We start from the raw sequence: 18,516 nt of genomic DNA, 5'->3' as shown, positions 1-18,516 counted from the left end.
TTCTCCAGCTAACATATCCTTTAAAAATGAAGGTGAAATTAAGACTTTTTCAGAAATACAAAAGCTGAGGGAATTCAGCTTTTAAAATGAAGGTGAAATTAAGACTTTTTCAGAAATGCAAAAGCTGAGAGAATTCATTGCCAGCAGAACCACATTATAACATACACTGAAGGAAGTTTTTCAGGCAAAAAGAAAATATCAAGTGGAAAGTTGGATTTACACAAAGTTATGAAGAACATCAGAAATGTGTTCCAAAAAAGATATTTTCCAACTTAAAAAAATCTCTTTAAAAGATAACTGACCATTTAAAACAAAAATAATGAGACAATGTATTGTGGAACTTATATACAGAAGTAAAATGTATGACAACAATAACACAAAGGATAGAAAGGGGAAATGAAAATGTACTATTATGAAGTTCTTACAATATACATGAAGTTGTGTAATATTAATTAAACGTGGACTGTGATACCACAATAACTGAGGTAAAACTGTTTTGTTCTGCATAGAAGTATTAGTAAATGTCTATGTACAATGTTTGCACGTGACATTTTAGGCTTTAACGCCTTTGCACATGTTGTTTTCTATGCTAGAAGTGCTTTCTCCACTTCTTTATCAGATGAATTCCTACACTTCCCTCTTCCTTTAAGTTCCTAAAACGAATTTTTGTATCTTCCTCTAAAAATCCTTCTTTTTATCCTTTTTCTCCTGCTTCTTTTCTCAGTCAGTCACTTAATCCTCCCTATTCCCAGAGAACTTCATAAATACTTCTACTAGCACATATTAAATTTTATCATAAATTGTATTATATAAATAATATGTGCCTATTAATTTCACAGGTAGGACATGTCTTTCTTATTTATTTATAAACGACCCCAGTAACTAGCGTGGTGCTCATGCTTTATGTAGAAAGCATTCCTTAAAAACGTCCTTGAGGGGGCAGCCTGTTAGCTCAGTTAGTTAGAGCATGGTGTTCTTAACAAGATTCCCGATTTGATCCCCACATGGGCCACTGTGAGCTGCGCCCTCCACAACTAGATTGAAACAACTACTTGACTTGGAGTTGATGGATCCTGGAAAAAACACAAATAAAAGTTAAAAAAAAGTCCTTGAAGACCAGAATATTGTAAGTCACTTCCAGAATCTTCTCTCACCTGTAACCTTTTATACGTATTAAGAGAGATGAGTAGCCGGGTAAGCACCTATACATGGACAAGGATCTTTTAACTATATTTTTTTAAACTTCAAGGCTATATACTATTTAGTTATTTTTTTTAATAAAGTGCTTATTTTTATTTATTTTTTTAAAAAATTTTATTGGGGAATATTGTGGAACAGTGTGTTTCTCCAGGGCCCATCAGCTCCAAGTCATTGTCCTTCAATCTAGTTGTGGAGGGCGCAGATCAGCTCCAAGTCCAGTCGCTGTTTTCAATCTTTAGTTGCAGGGGGCGCAGCCCACCATCCCATGTGGGAATTGAACCAGCAACCTTGTTATGGAGAGCTTGCACTCCAACCAACTGAGCTACCTGGCTGCCTCTCCGGAAGCTCAGCTGCAGCTCGTTGTCTTCAATCTAGTTGTGGAGGGAGCAGCTCACTGGCCCATGTGGGAATGAAACCGGCATCCTGTTGTTCAGAGCTCGCACTCTAACCAACTGAGCCATCCAGTCGCCCTATTTAGTTATTTTAACATTTTTAAGTTTCTTAAATTATAACGCACAAGTAAAACTTACTTCTGCCATTAACTCTAATGGGGCATGAGTATACTTATTTGGGTTACTGTCTTCAGCATTATCTTCATCATTGGTGTCATCTTCACCATCATTAGCTGTTGATTCGGACAACTTATCATCAATATCCTGAAGGCAATATTTATTATTTTTGTCCTGCTGTGCAATGACTGTATCTTTGCCCACCTCACCTAAAACAGAATATAATTTAATCAATAAATATTGAAAAGTTCAAAAATTAAAAATTATTCCTAAATTATAATGTAATGTTCAGTATATTGCTTCCTGTTCTGAAGCTAATTTTTTTTTTCATGACTAAACAGCACTGCAATAAACTTAGCTGATTTCCATTTTCAAAAAAGGTAATAAAACTTCCAAATGAAGAGAAAAAAAGCAAAACCAGTCACACTGAGCTGTTGATTGTTTGGTGCTTGAAATTTTAATAAATGGAAACATTTTTGTTTATAAAAAATATAGTAATTTCAAAAAAAAAGAAATTAATGCTATTGTATCTCCAGAAATGTATTTCCTAAATTGTTCTCATAGGAAGATAAATACGAAATAAAGAGCTTGAAGAGTAAAGTAAGACTGGAGAGGCTGAGAAGCAAATGATTCTTCTTAGGTCATATCACTCCTTGGATTCCTGAGAATAAAGTTCTTTCTGTCTTTCTCTCCACACACACACACACACACACACATACACACACACACACACACACACACACAAATTAGGAAGAAATACATGTGGAGTATTCTGGATATAACCAGAAGTTACATAACATTATTAATCATTTTTCTTAATGTCAAGTCACAGTACCTATGACCAAACACAGGTGACTGAAAACTAAAAAATAAGTACCACTGACTACCCATTTGGTACCTGGCACGATGCTAATTACAAAACAGTACGGAAGTACAGTGATAAAAATGTGTACTAGGTAAATGGGAGAACAAAGGAGGGCCCCGTCCCAGTGAGGGGAGTGCTTGGGAACTGTCCAGTCTGAGTGGACCAGTTTCTCCAAGGAGAGGGACAGCATGAGCCCACGTAGAAGTAAGAAAGTATGTGGCATGACAAGCACTCGGAGGCTGTTTGAAGGTCAAGGTTGAGGCTGAAATGGTGCCAGATGTGGCTGGAAGGGGAGGCAGGGGCTAGCTGGATAATGGAGAGTCTTGTGGCCAGAAGCCTTGGAATTTATCCTAAGAATGAAGGGGATACTAATGAAAGATTTTATGTAGGGAAACAAGTATGATCAATTCTGCATTTCTGAGGGAAAACTTGGGTAGCAGGATAAAAAGCGTATTTGAGAGAAGACCTCCCCCACCAAAAAAAAAAAGAGCAAGGGGAGACATTAAAGGGCTCTTTAAAAAGTCTAGGTGAGAGAGATGATTAATGACAAGACCCTGGTAAAATAGAGACGGAGAGGAGGTGACAGATGAGAGAAATATTTTAAATGTAAATTTCTATGGCACAATCTATTGGAACATTTTTCAAACATCAGTAATTCTTATACTATCTTCATCCGTTTTGCCATATGTGAGTATCAACTATACTATTTAATATTTTTCTTTGAACTACTTTTTTAACTTATAATTTTTGTCAGATCATAAATATTATCATCCACGAAACTGATGGATGTATTAGTAAAAGTAACGTGAGAATCATAACGAACATTATATGCCATTTGACTCTTCTGAACACTACATATATTAGCCGCTTTAATTCTCTCAATATCCCAAGGAGGTGTGTACTACTTTTATCCCACTCACAGATGAAACTGAGGGATAGCGACTAACCACCTGCCCAATGCACACTGCTAATTAAGTGGGAGATCTGGGAGTCAGTTTGGCTTCAGAGTCCATATTCTTAACCATGTCTTATCTTTTTTCTAACACACATTAAAGTATACTACTATTAAAGTAATAAAAAAAAAAAACGTTTACTATGTGTTTCCTAAACTTATCTCTTTGGGAAACTATTAAGTAAGCCTGTTGACTCCTTTGGCTCTACAGATGTCTTTCCGTCTCAAACTGAGCTTGTCCTACACGATCCCTTTCTTAAAAGATATTGAGTGTCTGGGAAGTCTTGGGAGATGCCTTCTTTGATGGGAGTGTGGCCATAAACTACTCTAAATAATACAGAAACACTTGTGTTCGACAGAAGAAAACTAGGAAATCCAGGAGAATTTGAGAGATTAGGATTTCAAGAAAACAAAGATCAAAAAAAAAAAAAATTGGGAAAACTCTTGACTCTAAAGCAAACTCCTGACTCTAAACAAAAAGAGCTACCCTGAAAAGGGATACCAAGTCCTTCTAAGAGTATGATGGCTGGGATATTCGGGCCACCTACCTGCTTCTGTTTCATTTACAGTCTCCATCAGCTCATAAACACCCTGACCTTCCAGTGTGTTCCCACCGTATTCACTGCCTCTTCACACTGATGTCATCAGGGGAAGCTCAGAATAGGGAACTAAGGACTTTGTGTGATGTCACAGGAGCTGTCTCATTTAATTCACAAACAAACACTGAGCATCATGAGAGGTTTCCTGATCCCTAGATCTAAGGTAGTTCTCTCCCAGGTGCCATTTATTAACATAATAGCACCCAACACAGCCTGTCATCGTCTTGCTTATTTGTCTTTTATTGTTTATTATTTATTTTTAATAGTTGGCTATCTTCCACTAAAATGTAAACTTCAAAAGGGCAAGGACCTTGCTTATTTGCTAACTATTGTATGCAGTTTCTACACCAGCGCCCAGCACTCAGTATGAATGAATGGAATTTATTAATGCTTTCATAGATATTTTTAACTCATTCTAAAATTTAATACCCTACTATTATTGTTTTATGTAATTTATACCCATGGACTCTTGACTACGTGTCAGAATCATCCAGTACTTTGAAGAATTACTTATTTCCATGATCCATCCCAGACCTATAAAGTTGTCAAAATCCCAAAAGTCATGGTGAAAGAGGGCTGAATTAGAAGGTACTCAAATAAAACAAATGGTATTACCTGTGCTTTCTTTTAAGAAGGAAGACGACCATAGGTTCGACTGTAGAGTTGTCTCTATATCTTTATTTTCAATACTCTTTGAAGATACTCTATTTTCAGTATCCTTTAAAGAGACTTTATTTTCAATATTTTTTGAAGAGACTTCCTTCCTAAATGTTAAATAGTGAAAAAATATTTTCCTAGGTCACAATTCTGTTTAAGGCTTTAAACAAAGTACATATACACACACTTAATATAAACACACAATATAATATACCAACAATAAACTAAATAGCTAAAGTGCAGTATCTTCTTCGTGGAAAAGCATTAAAAATAAATTTTACTAACGATTAATAAAATTCAATTTCTACCTGGCATTTGTCACCGTGTAATGATTCTTAGTATCTTTTCAGAGTTAACCTAAAGCATATAAGCAGTTTTATTAACGTCTTTGGCACATCACTATGGTATACGTGATGGAATAAAATTATTTAAGGAATACCAGCCTTGAGTTTTTTTCTTTAAGTTTGTAAATCAGTTCTTACCATCGCTAAATGCTACACTTACGGAGAGAGTCCAACACTCATATTAACCCTTGCTCATAAAATAAAGTAGCCTGCTTTTCCATTAAGTCACTGAAATAAAAATGGGTTAATTTTCTCTTTTACCCTTTAAGCCTGAAACCTCACGTCAATAAATAATTGGAGACACAGGAGTCTTATGTGATGTACTGTTTACACATAGGCACCCATGCTGGTGGAAAAAATGACCCCAAGGCTGCTTTCCGTGGTCTTAAGATTCTTTTAATACCTTTATCTTCTTTACCAAGCTTAGAAAATTCAATTTCTAGTTTTAATGCAAAGATATAAAAAGATGCAAAGTATTTTTCCCCCAAAGTTATCCTGGCTCTGTTTTTCCCCCATTGAAATATGAATCCAGAACATTAGCACTGCAGTTAAGTTAGTGGTCTTGTGAAGTGATTTTAGCGAAGAGGCTGAACAGCTTGTGATATTCTTAATACTATGGGAGGGGATAGAATCTTCACTTCCCCAGTATATGCTGCTAAGCAAAACCCTCCCTGGTAATACAAAATGCATAGCAAAGATGATTTACTTTTGTTCTGCCTCTGCCCTCCTAGATTTTCTACTTGTGAAAAAAAGCATCCAAGAAGAAACTCTATATTTGAGAAGTTGAGAAGTCACTTAGGGATTCAGTTTCTAGCATGGTGAGATTCTTGTTATGCCAAAGGTCACCACAAGTGATTACTAGGATTTATTTGCTCTAATAGCTAATCGAGATAAAAGGCCTTTACTACCTGCCTTTCCTCCCAACACACAATTTACAGTATTTTGCTGAACCTAAGATACCATCTATTTATTAGAAGACATACCATTATTTAAGAAAGAAAAAGCATTGCCAAGTTTAAGTATGAGATGCCATCAATTGTGAGAGGTTAAACTATGAAGAAAACATGTGTATATTTCAAATATGAAACATAGTACTTATACTCATTAAGTTATATCCCTAAGGAAGGGAATTTAGCTAGTATAGTTTTGGGTATTCGAATAATTGGAAATGTCTTTGAAAATCTTAATGATACAACATGGGGAAAGCCAACATATGCAACAGACAGAAGATAAATGGGATATTACTATTTGGAAGCAGTGGACGTGTCATAAAAATACGTATGAGCATTAACCAAATCATCATTTTAATAGTAAAATATGGATTCCTTTTCTGCTCACTTTCTGTAGTGTTTCTCATATACAGTTTCAAAGACTCAAAGGCCCAAAGTCTGACCTACTCTTCAACTATCATCTGTTGATTTCCATTTGAGAAAAGTGATGTTATTTATGGTAATAACGCCTCTAACCATTTAAGAAAAATAGATAACTAGTATACTCTAAAAGATCTGTTTAATTTAAATAGTTACAATTAAGGAAACATTCAAATTTTTATGTAGTATCCTTTGGAAATGGAAGATATTTAATTTAGTATCTGCTAAGGCTAGAGAGCTAGTCAAGTTAAATATTTGTCTGGAATATATTTATGCTAGAGGGTAGATAACATAGGCTTTAGGATTATTCTTTAGTTAAAAGCACTGGGCATATTTACGAAATGTCCCCAAATTTCTATTGGAATTAAGTTTTTCAGGAAGTTTATGTTCTAAACTTTGTTTTAAAATGATTTATAATTTGTCAAACATGGGCCTAAAACAATTAATTAAAACTTACTTTTCTAAGAATGTCTTGGCTACATTTAGAGAAACTTGTATTGCTGACGTATAAAGTTTGCTGGCCAATCCTGGTCTTCGTCTAAAGAGGCATTTACTTCAAGTGTAAATATGGGAATAAAAAAATAACTGTCCTTCATTTTAGAAAAGATAAAACATATCATGGAATAACATTTTCAGCCTCATAAAGTGCTGTGAGCCATTTCCACCTTCATCTCAAAAGCTTGACCAAAAAACCCAACAGATCAAAGGTCTAAGACCTATGAAACTGTGTCCAGCATTAAAAATATACCGGGAGTACAAAAAAAAAATGTATACACATGCCTTGTATTCATCTTTTGTTATCGGTGTATATTATTACAATTTTAATACATTTTTTCCATTCTTAAAATGTGTATACATTTTTTTGGCACCCTCTGTATTTTACCTTTACTACTGAAAATTTTGTTAATTAAATGCAATTTGTTGGGCAGACAATATTTTTCACACATGGGATCTATGGGGGGAAAAGGAAAAGATAAATGTGGGTTTCATATGCAGAGAAGTTTGAAACTAGAAGTTTATCAAGTCCTTATGGCTCAGACTAGAATGAAGAATCAATTAGAAGATTAAGGTAAAGAACTGGTGGGGAAAGAAAACTTCTAATTTTCCCTAACACAAGCAGGATAGGACCTTTAGGCAAATTCTACTTGCCAGTTAGACTATAGAAACAGTAGAGGGTGGAAAGCGGAATGGAAGCCACACGGAGAAAATTCATCAACTTTGCAGTTCAGCCACACTGTTCCCAAGCAAAGGTTTCCCATGATTTTCTATTTTCTTACTTGATCTTTTTTTTTTTTTTTTCCAGGACTAGCCCTGTTTGCCTTCAACTCTGGGTGAGGTACCTGAGGTAACAAAGCTGCACCATGGTGAAGCTTACGGGCTACACTAACCATCCCTTCCTATCTCCCACTTCAAATAACAACCAAACCCAACCCAAACTCTTCTCTGTAAGCAAATTAAAGGGAACACGATCATCCTAAACTGGCAAAAAGGAGTTTGATAAGCAGATGCCATTATTAGTAAGATCAAAAGAACAAGTAGTCACTCTGCTTTTCTATTCTGGCCCAGGTTGCATTTGAGTTATCCCTGGGGTTTAACTACTTTAGGATGTGGATTCCTCCTTGCTCCAGTTCCAACACTGCTATCAGCCTAAGAACATTGGGGCTATTAGTAGACAAAACAGTAATTTATTTGCATTAATGACCTACTAACTTCCGCTATTATTGTTGAAAGTTATATTTTCCTCAAAGACTAAAATTGTCTTAGATTTTTAAATTTAAATGTTTTCAACCACGTAATAGGATTTACTTATTTATTTATTATCTACATATAGGTTAATATTTCTAACAGGGAATTTATTCCTTTCTGGTTGTCTATAACATTTAATCTGAAATCAATGATTTTCATCACTGATCTGTTATATCTTATGTGCTAATATAAAAATATGTATTTAATATATAATTTACAACAAAGCCAAGGTGGATTCTAATTTTAATTTTTCGCCTAGCCAAAATATTCAGAATAAACCAAAATAATGTTATTTGAATAGAATCCCACCAGAATGGTACCTACCAACTTGTCAATAATTGATCTCTATGAATGTGTTGTATGATCAATTTTCAAAGTGTAATTTTTCATGGAATAAATAATAGAATTTTTTTTTTCAGAGGGTAGGAGATGATCTTTTCAGGAAGGGCTTTGATGAACGATCAGAATCAGTGCCTTGAACAAAACAGGTACTTAATGCTTGGCTACTAAATTGATACTCAACTATGATTCTTTTTAATACCAACGTCTTCAACTACTTGGGTTGATTATATATTTTCCTTATTTAGTAGTAATGATTCATCTCATAGTAAATAAAGAATCTGTTTAATTTTAAAATAAATGTTAATTTAGAGAGATTCTGAAAGAAATGAGCAAGTATCAAAGGGAAATAGGAATGAGGAATGAAAATTATGTAAGTAAAATACAGAATAGTTGGTGTTTAAGCATTTAAAAGTGGAAGTGAATATTATCTGTATCTCTACATTTTGATCAAATTCAGTTTTCATTTAAAATGTCCTTTTATCTAGTAACAACTGCTTTGACTACAGCAAAAGCTAAAGTGCTACTCCATGCATTTCTGGCCTTTCAAATTTAATTGGATGGCAAATGAGTGCATTATCTAGTTCTCAATTGCTCAAAAGGCATGTGATAGATAAGTTGCACAACCAGACATTTTCTTACTCTGACATTGTTTCATTTGGTTCAATCATCACTTTTTCTGAAAGAAAAGAATAAAAAACACCTCAGTATTTTATCAACAGTGATGTTCCTAATAGAAATTCTTGATGGTAAACATTTAGGCATTTTTTTGAATGACAAACAGTAATAAAGGATTTAATTTCGAAGTCTTTCAACCAGTCAACCATTCTGGTAGACTATCTTCTTAATATTTAGGACAAAATGATGGTTAAACATATTCTTTTTAAGCAATGAATCATTTACCCTTCGGATCAAACTCTAACTATCTGCCATTCTGTCTATATTTTGGTGCCTAAAATAGAAGCAGAAATAAAAACTGGCATCATTATTTTCATCTGAGGTATTTGAAATAACTTATTCATAGCCTTTATATAAACATTTCTGTTACCTAGGATAAAATGTAATTTTATACCAAAACAATTATTCAAAAACTATATAAACTGATAGTAAAATAGAAATAGAACATCCTGAAAAATAGTTTATGTATTCTTTATAGCATCTGTCTTGCTTAGATAACTCCTGCAAAAACCAAAATATTTACTTCATTTATGCAAGTCTTTAAACACTTGCATAAATTCAGAATGTAAATAACAAAGAAGGCAAAACTCAGTTTGTCGGTAGAGTATTAAGTATGTATTTTGGTTTTGTATTTGGTAGCATTATTTCCATCCTAACTGAAAGACCTCATTCTTCTGGATTATGAAATTGGGTTTGAAAAACAAGTCTAGAGAACTCAACTCTTTCTCCCCATTTCACCTTGGAGTCTACGTGAAAAGAGCTATAGGAATAATTTTGCATGTTAGAAAAGTGATGTATTAAATTAGCTTCTCTCTGTTGCTACTTTGGTCTTATATACTCGTAACTTGGTCTCTAGATCTAGATTCAAATGCAATCAACAGCAAGTTAAAGACTCACCTTTCCCACTGAGCTGACGCTAAAAATCATAAATTCAGTTTGGCTCACTTGTACACCACCTTTTTTCTCCTCCACTTCAACAAGACAAAACAAGATGTAATCTAAACCATCTGCCACATTCCAGTTCATTCATGTTATGAAAAACACCTTTATAGAGTGTCTATAAGCCAGAACAAGAAATTTTTCCACATTTTAATAAAATATTATTTCAACAAATACATTTAGAAATTAACCTTTCATTTTTATCCAAATATATGTTTAAAAATATAATCTTACCTTATAAGTTCTCTTGTGTTTATTAATACTTACAAGTTAAAATGTTTTCTCTGAATTTTTACCTTTCCTAACTGCCTTATGTAAACTGATTTTCCTTTAACTTAGCCCTTTATATATTTGCATAAATTACATTCTAATCGCAAGGAGAAAAATTGACTCAAGGGTTTTTTTATGTATGAGAAATTTTTCATAGATAACAATTCACGTGTCCCCCTCCTCCAACACTTGTCCCCACACCCCAAACCAGACTTTTAAAATTAGTAGTACTAGTACCTACTAGGGATTTCTGGAATACAAAATTCAAGGCCCAAACTGTTGACAATAAAAGAGAAGCTTTGTTATTCTGTATTAAGTTTTTCTCTTTTTAAATCCAGCTTCCTCACATTGATCTGCACTCCTGAATAAAGCAGTTGTACCAAACTCTTGCCTCAGGCTTTGTTTTTTGGGCAACCCTAACCAAGCCAAACATCATGTTATTAATTTGATTATCCCTCTGAGAAGCTCACACAGAGCTAAAGTCTATCATAAAAGCAAGGCTCTTTTTGGGAAACACAGTTGTAGAAGACCACACTCTAGAATGAAAGATGTTACTCCTGATTTTCTAGGGCAGTAGATAGAGCTCAGACACTGAAACAATGCAATGATGAACTACATAAGGCCTCTACAGATTTCCACAATCCAGTGGGTACCCATATGTCTGGGTAGACATCTCTTTATAGTTAGAGCTCTTTTTTCCTTTCTAGCTGTAGGATCTTTATGGATTGTTACAATCCACCCTCTACCTGGATGAAATATCAGTGCATATAATTCTCCTCCTATTTTCACCTGGTGGAAGAAAAACCTAGAGTGGGCAAATCCTAGCCCTTGATAAGAGCCTAGCCCAGGCTCTGCTGGGTCTGACTTTATCATCACCTAGGAAGTGTCCATTTGATCTCCTTTCACAAAACTGAATTCCTAGGGGGCAGTACAGAGTAATACTCGAGAGTTGGGGCTCTTGAGTGAAGAGACTGGATTCACATCCCAGTTCTGTCACGTGCCAGGTAAGTTTGGGTAAGTTACTGAACTTCCTTAGGCCTCAGTTCCTCCACCTGTAAAACAGGGATCACAATGGTGCCAATTTCACTGCATCATTATAAGGATTAAATAGGATGACTGGGGATAAAGTGTTTAGCCCAGCTCCTGGCACATAGGAGGGACACTGTAGAAACAACTTGATGTTTTATCTAAAGGAAAAACTGGGAAGTAGAGCAGATTAGATTGCTTAGGGAAACAAAAAGGAGGCTTTACTGTGATTGAGACAAGCAGACTAGCTCTGAAGACTTTTAATTAATTAATTAATTTAAAAATCACATAAACCCCAAAGTAATGATACTTGCTCAGAAAGATCATTGACTCCAGGGAAAGAGCAGAGCAATTGAGAACACAGGTAAAGTTACAGCAGTGACTGATAAGCTGAGCAGGATGAGGTACAGCCATTGTGTTGGTAATATGTATTTTTCAATGACTATGACACACAAAAATATCTCTGAAAGGAAATACTTTCAGAAAAGAAACTGATGATATTGGTTGACTCTGGGGAGAAAAAGAGGATGGCCGTAGGACTGGGGTAGGAAGGAGTTTTTAACTTTATGTCCATACGTACCTCTTGAACTTTGAACAAAATAAATATAGTATTTACTTTTTAAAAAACTACAATTTAAAATTAGCAATACCATTGTCTCTCTGTTTAGTCATCTCTTACAGGCATGTAAGCAGTATGTTGGCCTTGTGCTTCTTCAATTCTCTTCTCCACCCAGTGGTACCTGTTCAAACTGGGGTCAGGGTATCCAGAAAGAACGGTATACAGGTATATGCCCTGTATATTCATTATTATTGATTATGGTTAATGTTAACATTACAACTTCATTTAATCAGCTCTTTGAGTCTCTACCAAGCACCCCCTTGACTTTTGCAACATGGGCAGATTCTCCTGATGTTTTTCTACAGTCCTAGTGGTCATCGGAACGAGAACACAGTGATGATAGCTGCCAATTTTCATGTAACATTCAATGTCTGTTTAAAACAAACATTTGATGAGCACCTACTATGTATCAGATATGCCTGTGGTAAGCTCTGGGGATATAAGAGAAGCTCATAATTTGATAGTGGAAACAAGTACTAGCTTCTTACATAAATAGGACAGACCATAGCTTCAAAGTAATGTATGAAATCCTTCCCTCTAAGAAGCGCCAATGTAATTTTACATACTATCCAAACAGGATCAATCAAATCTCTCTTTTGAACTCATGGACTGGAGATACCCAAGGAGAGTCAGCAGTCAGTGGAGACAGAATTGGAAAGACAGAGGAAGAGAGATTCCAGTCAACAGAGTTGTCCCTGAACAACTTTCCAGTTCCAGAATCAAGCTTGAGGCCTGTTCTCTGGGTTTGCTCTACTCCCCCAGATATACTTTATATAAGTATCCCTAGAATAAGGTATTGTCTGCCGCTAACCCCTTCCTCCTTGTGTGGTTAACAGATCCAGCCCACTGAACACAAGAGTAGTACTTTCCTAAGACAGAACAACCATAGTAATTCGTAAGCTAACACAGTGACCAGACCAAGGAGTGAGCCTGTGACCCAAGCTAAGCTCATCACAACATTTCACTGAGATTTTTCCAAGTGGAATTGTCACAGAGGTAAAAGAACATGAATCTAGAGCTCCCACTAGCCATGTGTTTTAGCCTTCAGAGAAAAAGTGGCCTGAGAGCGAAGTAAAATATACAAAAGAATAAGGGAAGAGTGATGAAGAGATGAGAGAGAGACAGAGACAGATAGACACACGACTGATGATGTTTGAGTCCCTGTTTCCAGCTCAATCTCTACTTTTACCACGGGCCAGTTAATTTCTCTTTTTGCTGAAACAAGCAGTTGTTTTTGTAATGTGAAGCCAGACCTTGACTAAATGGCTCCTACTCCTTGAAACCAAATGAGGTTAACATACCTGATCCCATGTAATAAGAGCTATAATTCTAGAATTAACATAACCTGTGGAAACACAGTGAGAAGTGATTAATTCTGCCTGCTTCTGGGAAGAAAGATGGAGTCAGACTTCACAATGAAGCTGGCATTTATTTAACCAACTCAAGACCAAGTAGTCAGTCAACAGAAGGGGAAGAGAAGCCCAGCCGTGTGTTAGAGAATGGTAAGAGATGAAATTGGAAACATGTGTGGGAGCAAATTTTACAAGTCATTAATTGCCCCGTGCTAAGGATTTGGGGCTTTAACCAGTAGGCAATGGAAAGCAAACTAAGACTTTGCAATTCTGTGGAGGGTAAATCTGAGAGAGAATAGGAGGTAGGGATACAAGTTAAGAGGCTACTGCAATAGTCCAGAGCAGGGGTTGGCAAACTACAGCCCACAGGCCAGACATGACTCACTGCCTACTTCTGTAAATGAAATTTTATTGGGACACAGACTAGAATTTGTTTGCACATTGCTCATTTGTTTGCACAATGCTAGTTTTCAAATTACAATGGCAGAGTTGAGTTTTGACAAAGACTGTCGGGCTTACAGAGCCTAAAATACTTCTTATCTGGCCCTTTACAGAAGAAGTTTGCCAAACCCTAGTCCAGGGAAAAGATGATGATGTATAAAGCCAGGGAGATACACTTGGAACGAGAGAGGTGAAACTAAGAGTCATTGGACGTATAAGTGAGGGAGAACAAGAATTTGATGGTTCCTGCTTGGGTGACTAGGATGAGGGTATCAGGCAAGGAACACATTCTAGGAGACAAGGAGTTTGGTTTTGGAAATGCTGAGTTGGAGATGCCTATAGATTATACTACGATATCAAGTGTTGTTTTACTCTGTTGAAAAGGGAGTTAGAACTCAAGAGAAAAGATGATGAACGGAGTAGCTGGAGAAAAATGGGAATAGATGGCATGGCCCATGTAGAATAAGACAAGGCCAAGGATAGAACCCTGGGAAACACCAATATTTAAGAAGCAGGTGGAGGAAAAGAATCAGTCAAGGATATGCACACAGGCAATGGGTAAACAGATAATTAGAGTAGTGGAATGACTGCATCACCAGGATGGAAGTTTCTTGAGAACAGAAACTGGTTCTTATTCATGAGTGTGGGTCCCACACCACTTTAAAGGTACTCAGATATTGACTGAATTATAAAATCATTGGAATGATAAAAAGTAACTTAATTGACTTAGAATGCTCTTATAATTAAAAAGAAAGGCTCATAGGTTTAGGAAGAATGATTCTGAGAAAAGAGTTGAGAAAAAGGAGATTTATTTTTAAGAAAAAATATTGAAAGATTTATATAAAAAGATGGGTAATTCATCAGAAAATGTATCTGGTTAAATAAGTATATACATTGTGCATGACAAAGTGATTTGTAAAGGCATAATTATGTGCTTAGATTTATTTGAAAATATTCTGTTTTATGTAAATGAAAATGTACTTTGGGTGCCAGGATGGGGGGTCACTATAGCTTATTTCTAAAAAAAAGGAATTGGTTCTTGTCTTCTTAGCTATATTAGTCTGAACTCTTGTTTGCATGCTCCAGTTAGTTGAGGCAAAAACCAAAAAACAGAAACATAAGCGATGGCTCATAGAATCCAAGAGTTGAATATCTAAGCTGTGTGGGAGTCAGGACACAGTGGATCCAGCTATGTTCAAGGGGGGCGTAAGGCACTTTCCCTTGTTCACCTCAGCTTCTTCCTGGCATGTGGTCTTCATTGTCTCACTGAAGACATATTTTCTACACATGGTGCAGAACAGGGCTCCCAGCAATTCTTGAGTTTTATGTGATGTAGTTCCAGCCTTTAAGGAAAAATTGATTCTCAACAATCAAAAATCCCAGTCAAGGGCCCAATTAGTTCATATAGTGGGTTTCCTTGGCTATAAAGAACAGATAAACTCAAGCGACCCTAAAAAAAAATCTCTAGTGTCTAGTGCACTCCATGTCACATAATCTGGTGCTCAACAAATATTCGTTGAGTGAATGGAACAGGAAGGAAGGAAACAAGAAAATAACGTATTAAACTAGAGCTTTGCTGTCCAATTTGGTAGCCAATAGCCACATGTGGCCATTGAGAACTTGAAATGTGTTCAATTTGAGATATGCACACTGGACAATAAATATTTAGAACTAAAAAAAAAAAGTAAAACATTTAGTACCCCTACTTCTCTAAGTAAATGTTTACTAGCCAGTGGCCACTGGGCCAAGCAGGTTTTATTTAGATTCTACAGGCTTCAAAAAAACCTTTTATAAAATGAGTTACTGACTTTTAAAATTCAGATTTCTCAAAATTCTTATTTTAGGTTTTTCTTGTAATATTGGAAGACATGTTTTCTTCATCCCATTTGTGCGATTATTTTACCCATTTGTGCTATTTGTTTTTATACGCTACCTTGTATACTAATAGGCAAAGAATGAACTCACCGACAGCTACAGGGTCAGGCCCTGCAACTGTGGTGAGGAAAGACAGAGCTGATGAAGCATTATCCTCCATCTTAGAGGAGCTTAATTGGGAAACATAATAGGACATGGGGCATTATTTCATTGCGTAGCTCAAATGTGTATAAAATGGTTTCAATGATCACTTATCACTTACATTCATATTTAGAAGTGACTATATATAAATTGTGTATATTTCCTTTACTACACAATATAGTGCTAAGACTCTGGAGTCAGATTGCCTATGTTCAAATCCCAGCTAATTGTGTGACCTTGAGCAAGTACTTTAACCCCTCTATGATTCACTTTTCTCAAATGTAAAATGAGGATAAAAATACTACCTGCCTCATAGACTTACTGTGAGGGTTAATATAAATAGCTAATAATAAATCATAGTAGTACCTATCTCCTACTACAATTATAATTATTACAAGTCCTCCTATTACTATCGTTATTATTACCTACAGTCTAGCAAGGAGAGCGCTGAAGGTGAACTCTGACTTAAGGAAGTCAGATCTAAGTACAAAATTGAGACTGGATGGGGCATAGAAGGGGGAAAAAGATTTAGCTCAAAGTTGGTGGTTGAAACTCTGGAATACTGGAGTAGTGCACTGGAATTCATACAAAGTTGTTGGAATTCAGGTCTGGTAAACTCTTAACACTTAAAGAGCAGTGCTGTTGTTTTCCTAAGATTGAAAAAAAAACTTCAATTAGCAAACAAGAAATTTAACAAGGTGGATTTGAGGATCATTGTGTTTGGTTTTTAGGAGAACGAAACAAGTTTAAAGACATTTTCAGTGTCTTTTTCAGATTTATTTAAAAAAAAATAACTTCCAGGGATCTCTTGGGATAAGAACAGATTCATCCAATTAACCTATTACCTCTGGGAAGTCAAACGATAAATGCATAATTATGCCATGTGTTAATTTAAATGCTACAGGGCGCAGTGTAGTTTAAGTAGTCAAAAGACCACAATATGAATTTAGAAATGTCAAGTCAATTTTGTCATCTCAAGGCTGAAGACTGAACCTTACAAGTGATCCGTTGTCCAAGCCCCTCACTTTACAGATGATAAAAACAAGGTCCCAGGAGAATAATTTGTCCAAATTCCACCGAAATTTTTTATGGCCGAGCAAGTTATGTCTGGAGAGTAATGACGTCTTAACCACAGCCAGTGAGTGCTCACTCCAACTGGCCATTAAGCTGTTTCCAAAAACAAGTAAAAGTAAAAAGAAAAACATTTTTAAAGGGGGGCGGGGCGAGGACCGAGAGAAGTAGCCGGCAGCCCCAAGATGGAACGTGGCTTTTTTCATTTGCGGGGGGCGGAGAAGGGGAGTTGGAGCGTGGGAATCTGCCGGTCAGAGTATGGGTGTGAAGACATGCCTGTCAGAACTGCCCCGTTATCACTCACACCCACGTAGAGACTAATATCACTTCCTCAGTGCGCAACCGCAGCCAGAAGAGGAAGCTAAGTGCGAGGCGCATCTCCAGCCGCGTGGATGGTACCTTGTCGCGCGCAACCTCCGCCCTAGAACGCTAACCTGGAGGGTGCAGAAAAGTTTGCGGGCTCAGGCGTCGGGCCTGGGGACTTCTGAGACAAGGGATGAGTCGCGGGGATGGGGAGAGGGAGACCGCAGTCGCCGTGGGGTCTCTTACCCGCTTGTGGCCCTCTCACGCCGATCACCTGCAGGGCAGTCACCAAAGGCCAGCCCCGCTGGGGTCTGCGCGGGTTTCGGAGCGTGGAACCTTCGACGCCGCGTCGCCATGGAGACGCTACCACGCGCGGGCACAGCCCGAGGAGCCGCACAGGGTAGAGGCGGAAGGGGCGGGGCTGGGGCGGGGCGAGCTCAGGGAGCCTCCGACGGGCGGGGAGGGATCGGGCTGCGCCTGGGGAGGGGTGTGGGGGGGGGGAGAGAGGGAGGGGGCGGGGCGGGCCGAGCCGGACCCCCGAGGAGGCGTGGCGGGGAGAGCCTAGGGCGGGGCTGAGGGGCAAGGCGTGGGTGGAACCCGGCGCGCGCAGGCTGGTGGAGTCAAAGACGGTACCAGGCTGGAGAAGAGGATGGGAGCGAGCCCCGCCGCTCTAGGGGTCCCGCCGCGCCGCGAGTTGGGTGCATACACCCTCAGACCCACGTCCGCACGCGCACCAGTTACTTTGAGAAGAGCAGAAGGGAGGGGGATGGAAATATCGTTGTCCATAACCTGATCCTATTCTTGGCGGGGAGAGGGAAAGGGGCGGCGTGGCCTCGTTAGTATTTTAAACTTGTGGCGTAAAATAAGTCGAGCTGGGGGAGAGGGTTGTCCCTGGATATGAATGAACAAATGTCCGCGGCAGGACTTGGTCCTTCAGCCTGAGGTCGCCCCAAGATTACGGGTTTCCTGGGAAATCTCTGAACGCCAGTTTCCCCGGAAATCAGATTCGAGTAGTTAGAACTAGGGACCCTCCTCTGCCACCAGCGGGGGCCAAGGCCCGGGTGAAATTGACATTGGCTGTGGGAGGTTTTACTGCTTAAATAACCGCTTTGGTCACACAAGGGGATAGGGGGGAATTTCTGTTAGAAAATTCGAATTGTCCTTTAATCTTGGCTTCTAGGAAGTTTGTTTTTCTCCACTTAGTGGGGGAAGGCACTAGT

At 37.6% G+C, this 18,516-nt stretch overlaps 1 protein-coding gene across 1 annotated transcript in view; it reads right to left on the bottom strand.

Annotated features, from left to right (window-relative positions):
- ERICH2 (glutamate rich 2) overlaps positions 1–17,652 on the bottom strand; it is a gene marked incomplete at its 5' end in the record, with an annotated part of 30,182 nt that extends 12,530 nt beyond the window's left edge. The window contains 3 exons of the mRNA XM_081050761.1: positions 1,731–1,918; positions 4,741–4,889; positions 17,543–17,652. Coding sequence (XP_080906887.1) covers positions 1,731–1,918; positions 4,741–4,889; positions 17,543–17,652 — 447 coding nt within the window. The remainder of the gene's footprint in view (positions 1–1,730; positions 1,919–4,740; positions 4,890–17,542) is intronic.
- Between the last annotated feature and the right edge of the window lie 864 nt (positions 17,653–18,516).

This window comes from Rhinolophus hipposideros, assembly GCF_964194185.1.
Source record: "Rhinolophus hipposideros genome assembly, chromosome: 6".
Lineage (NCBI taxonomy): Eukaryota > Metazoa > Chordata > Mammalia > Chiroptera > Rhinolophidae > Rhinolophus > Rhinolophus hipposideros.
The sequence above is the reverse complement of the archived record's forward strand: the minus strand, read 5'-3'. Positions and strand labels throughout refer to the sequence as shown.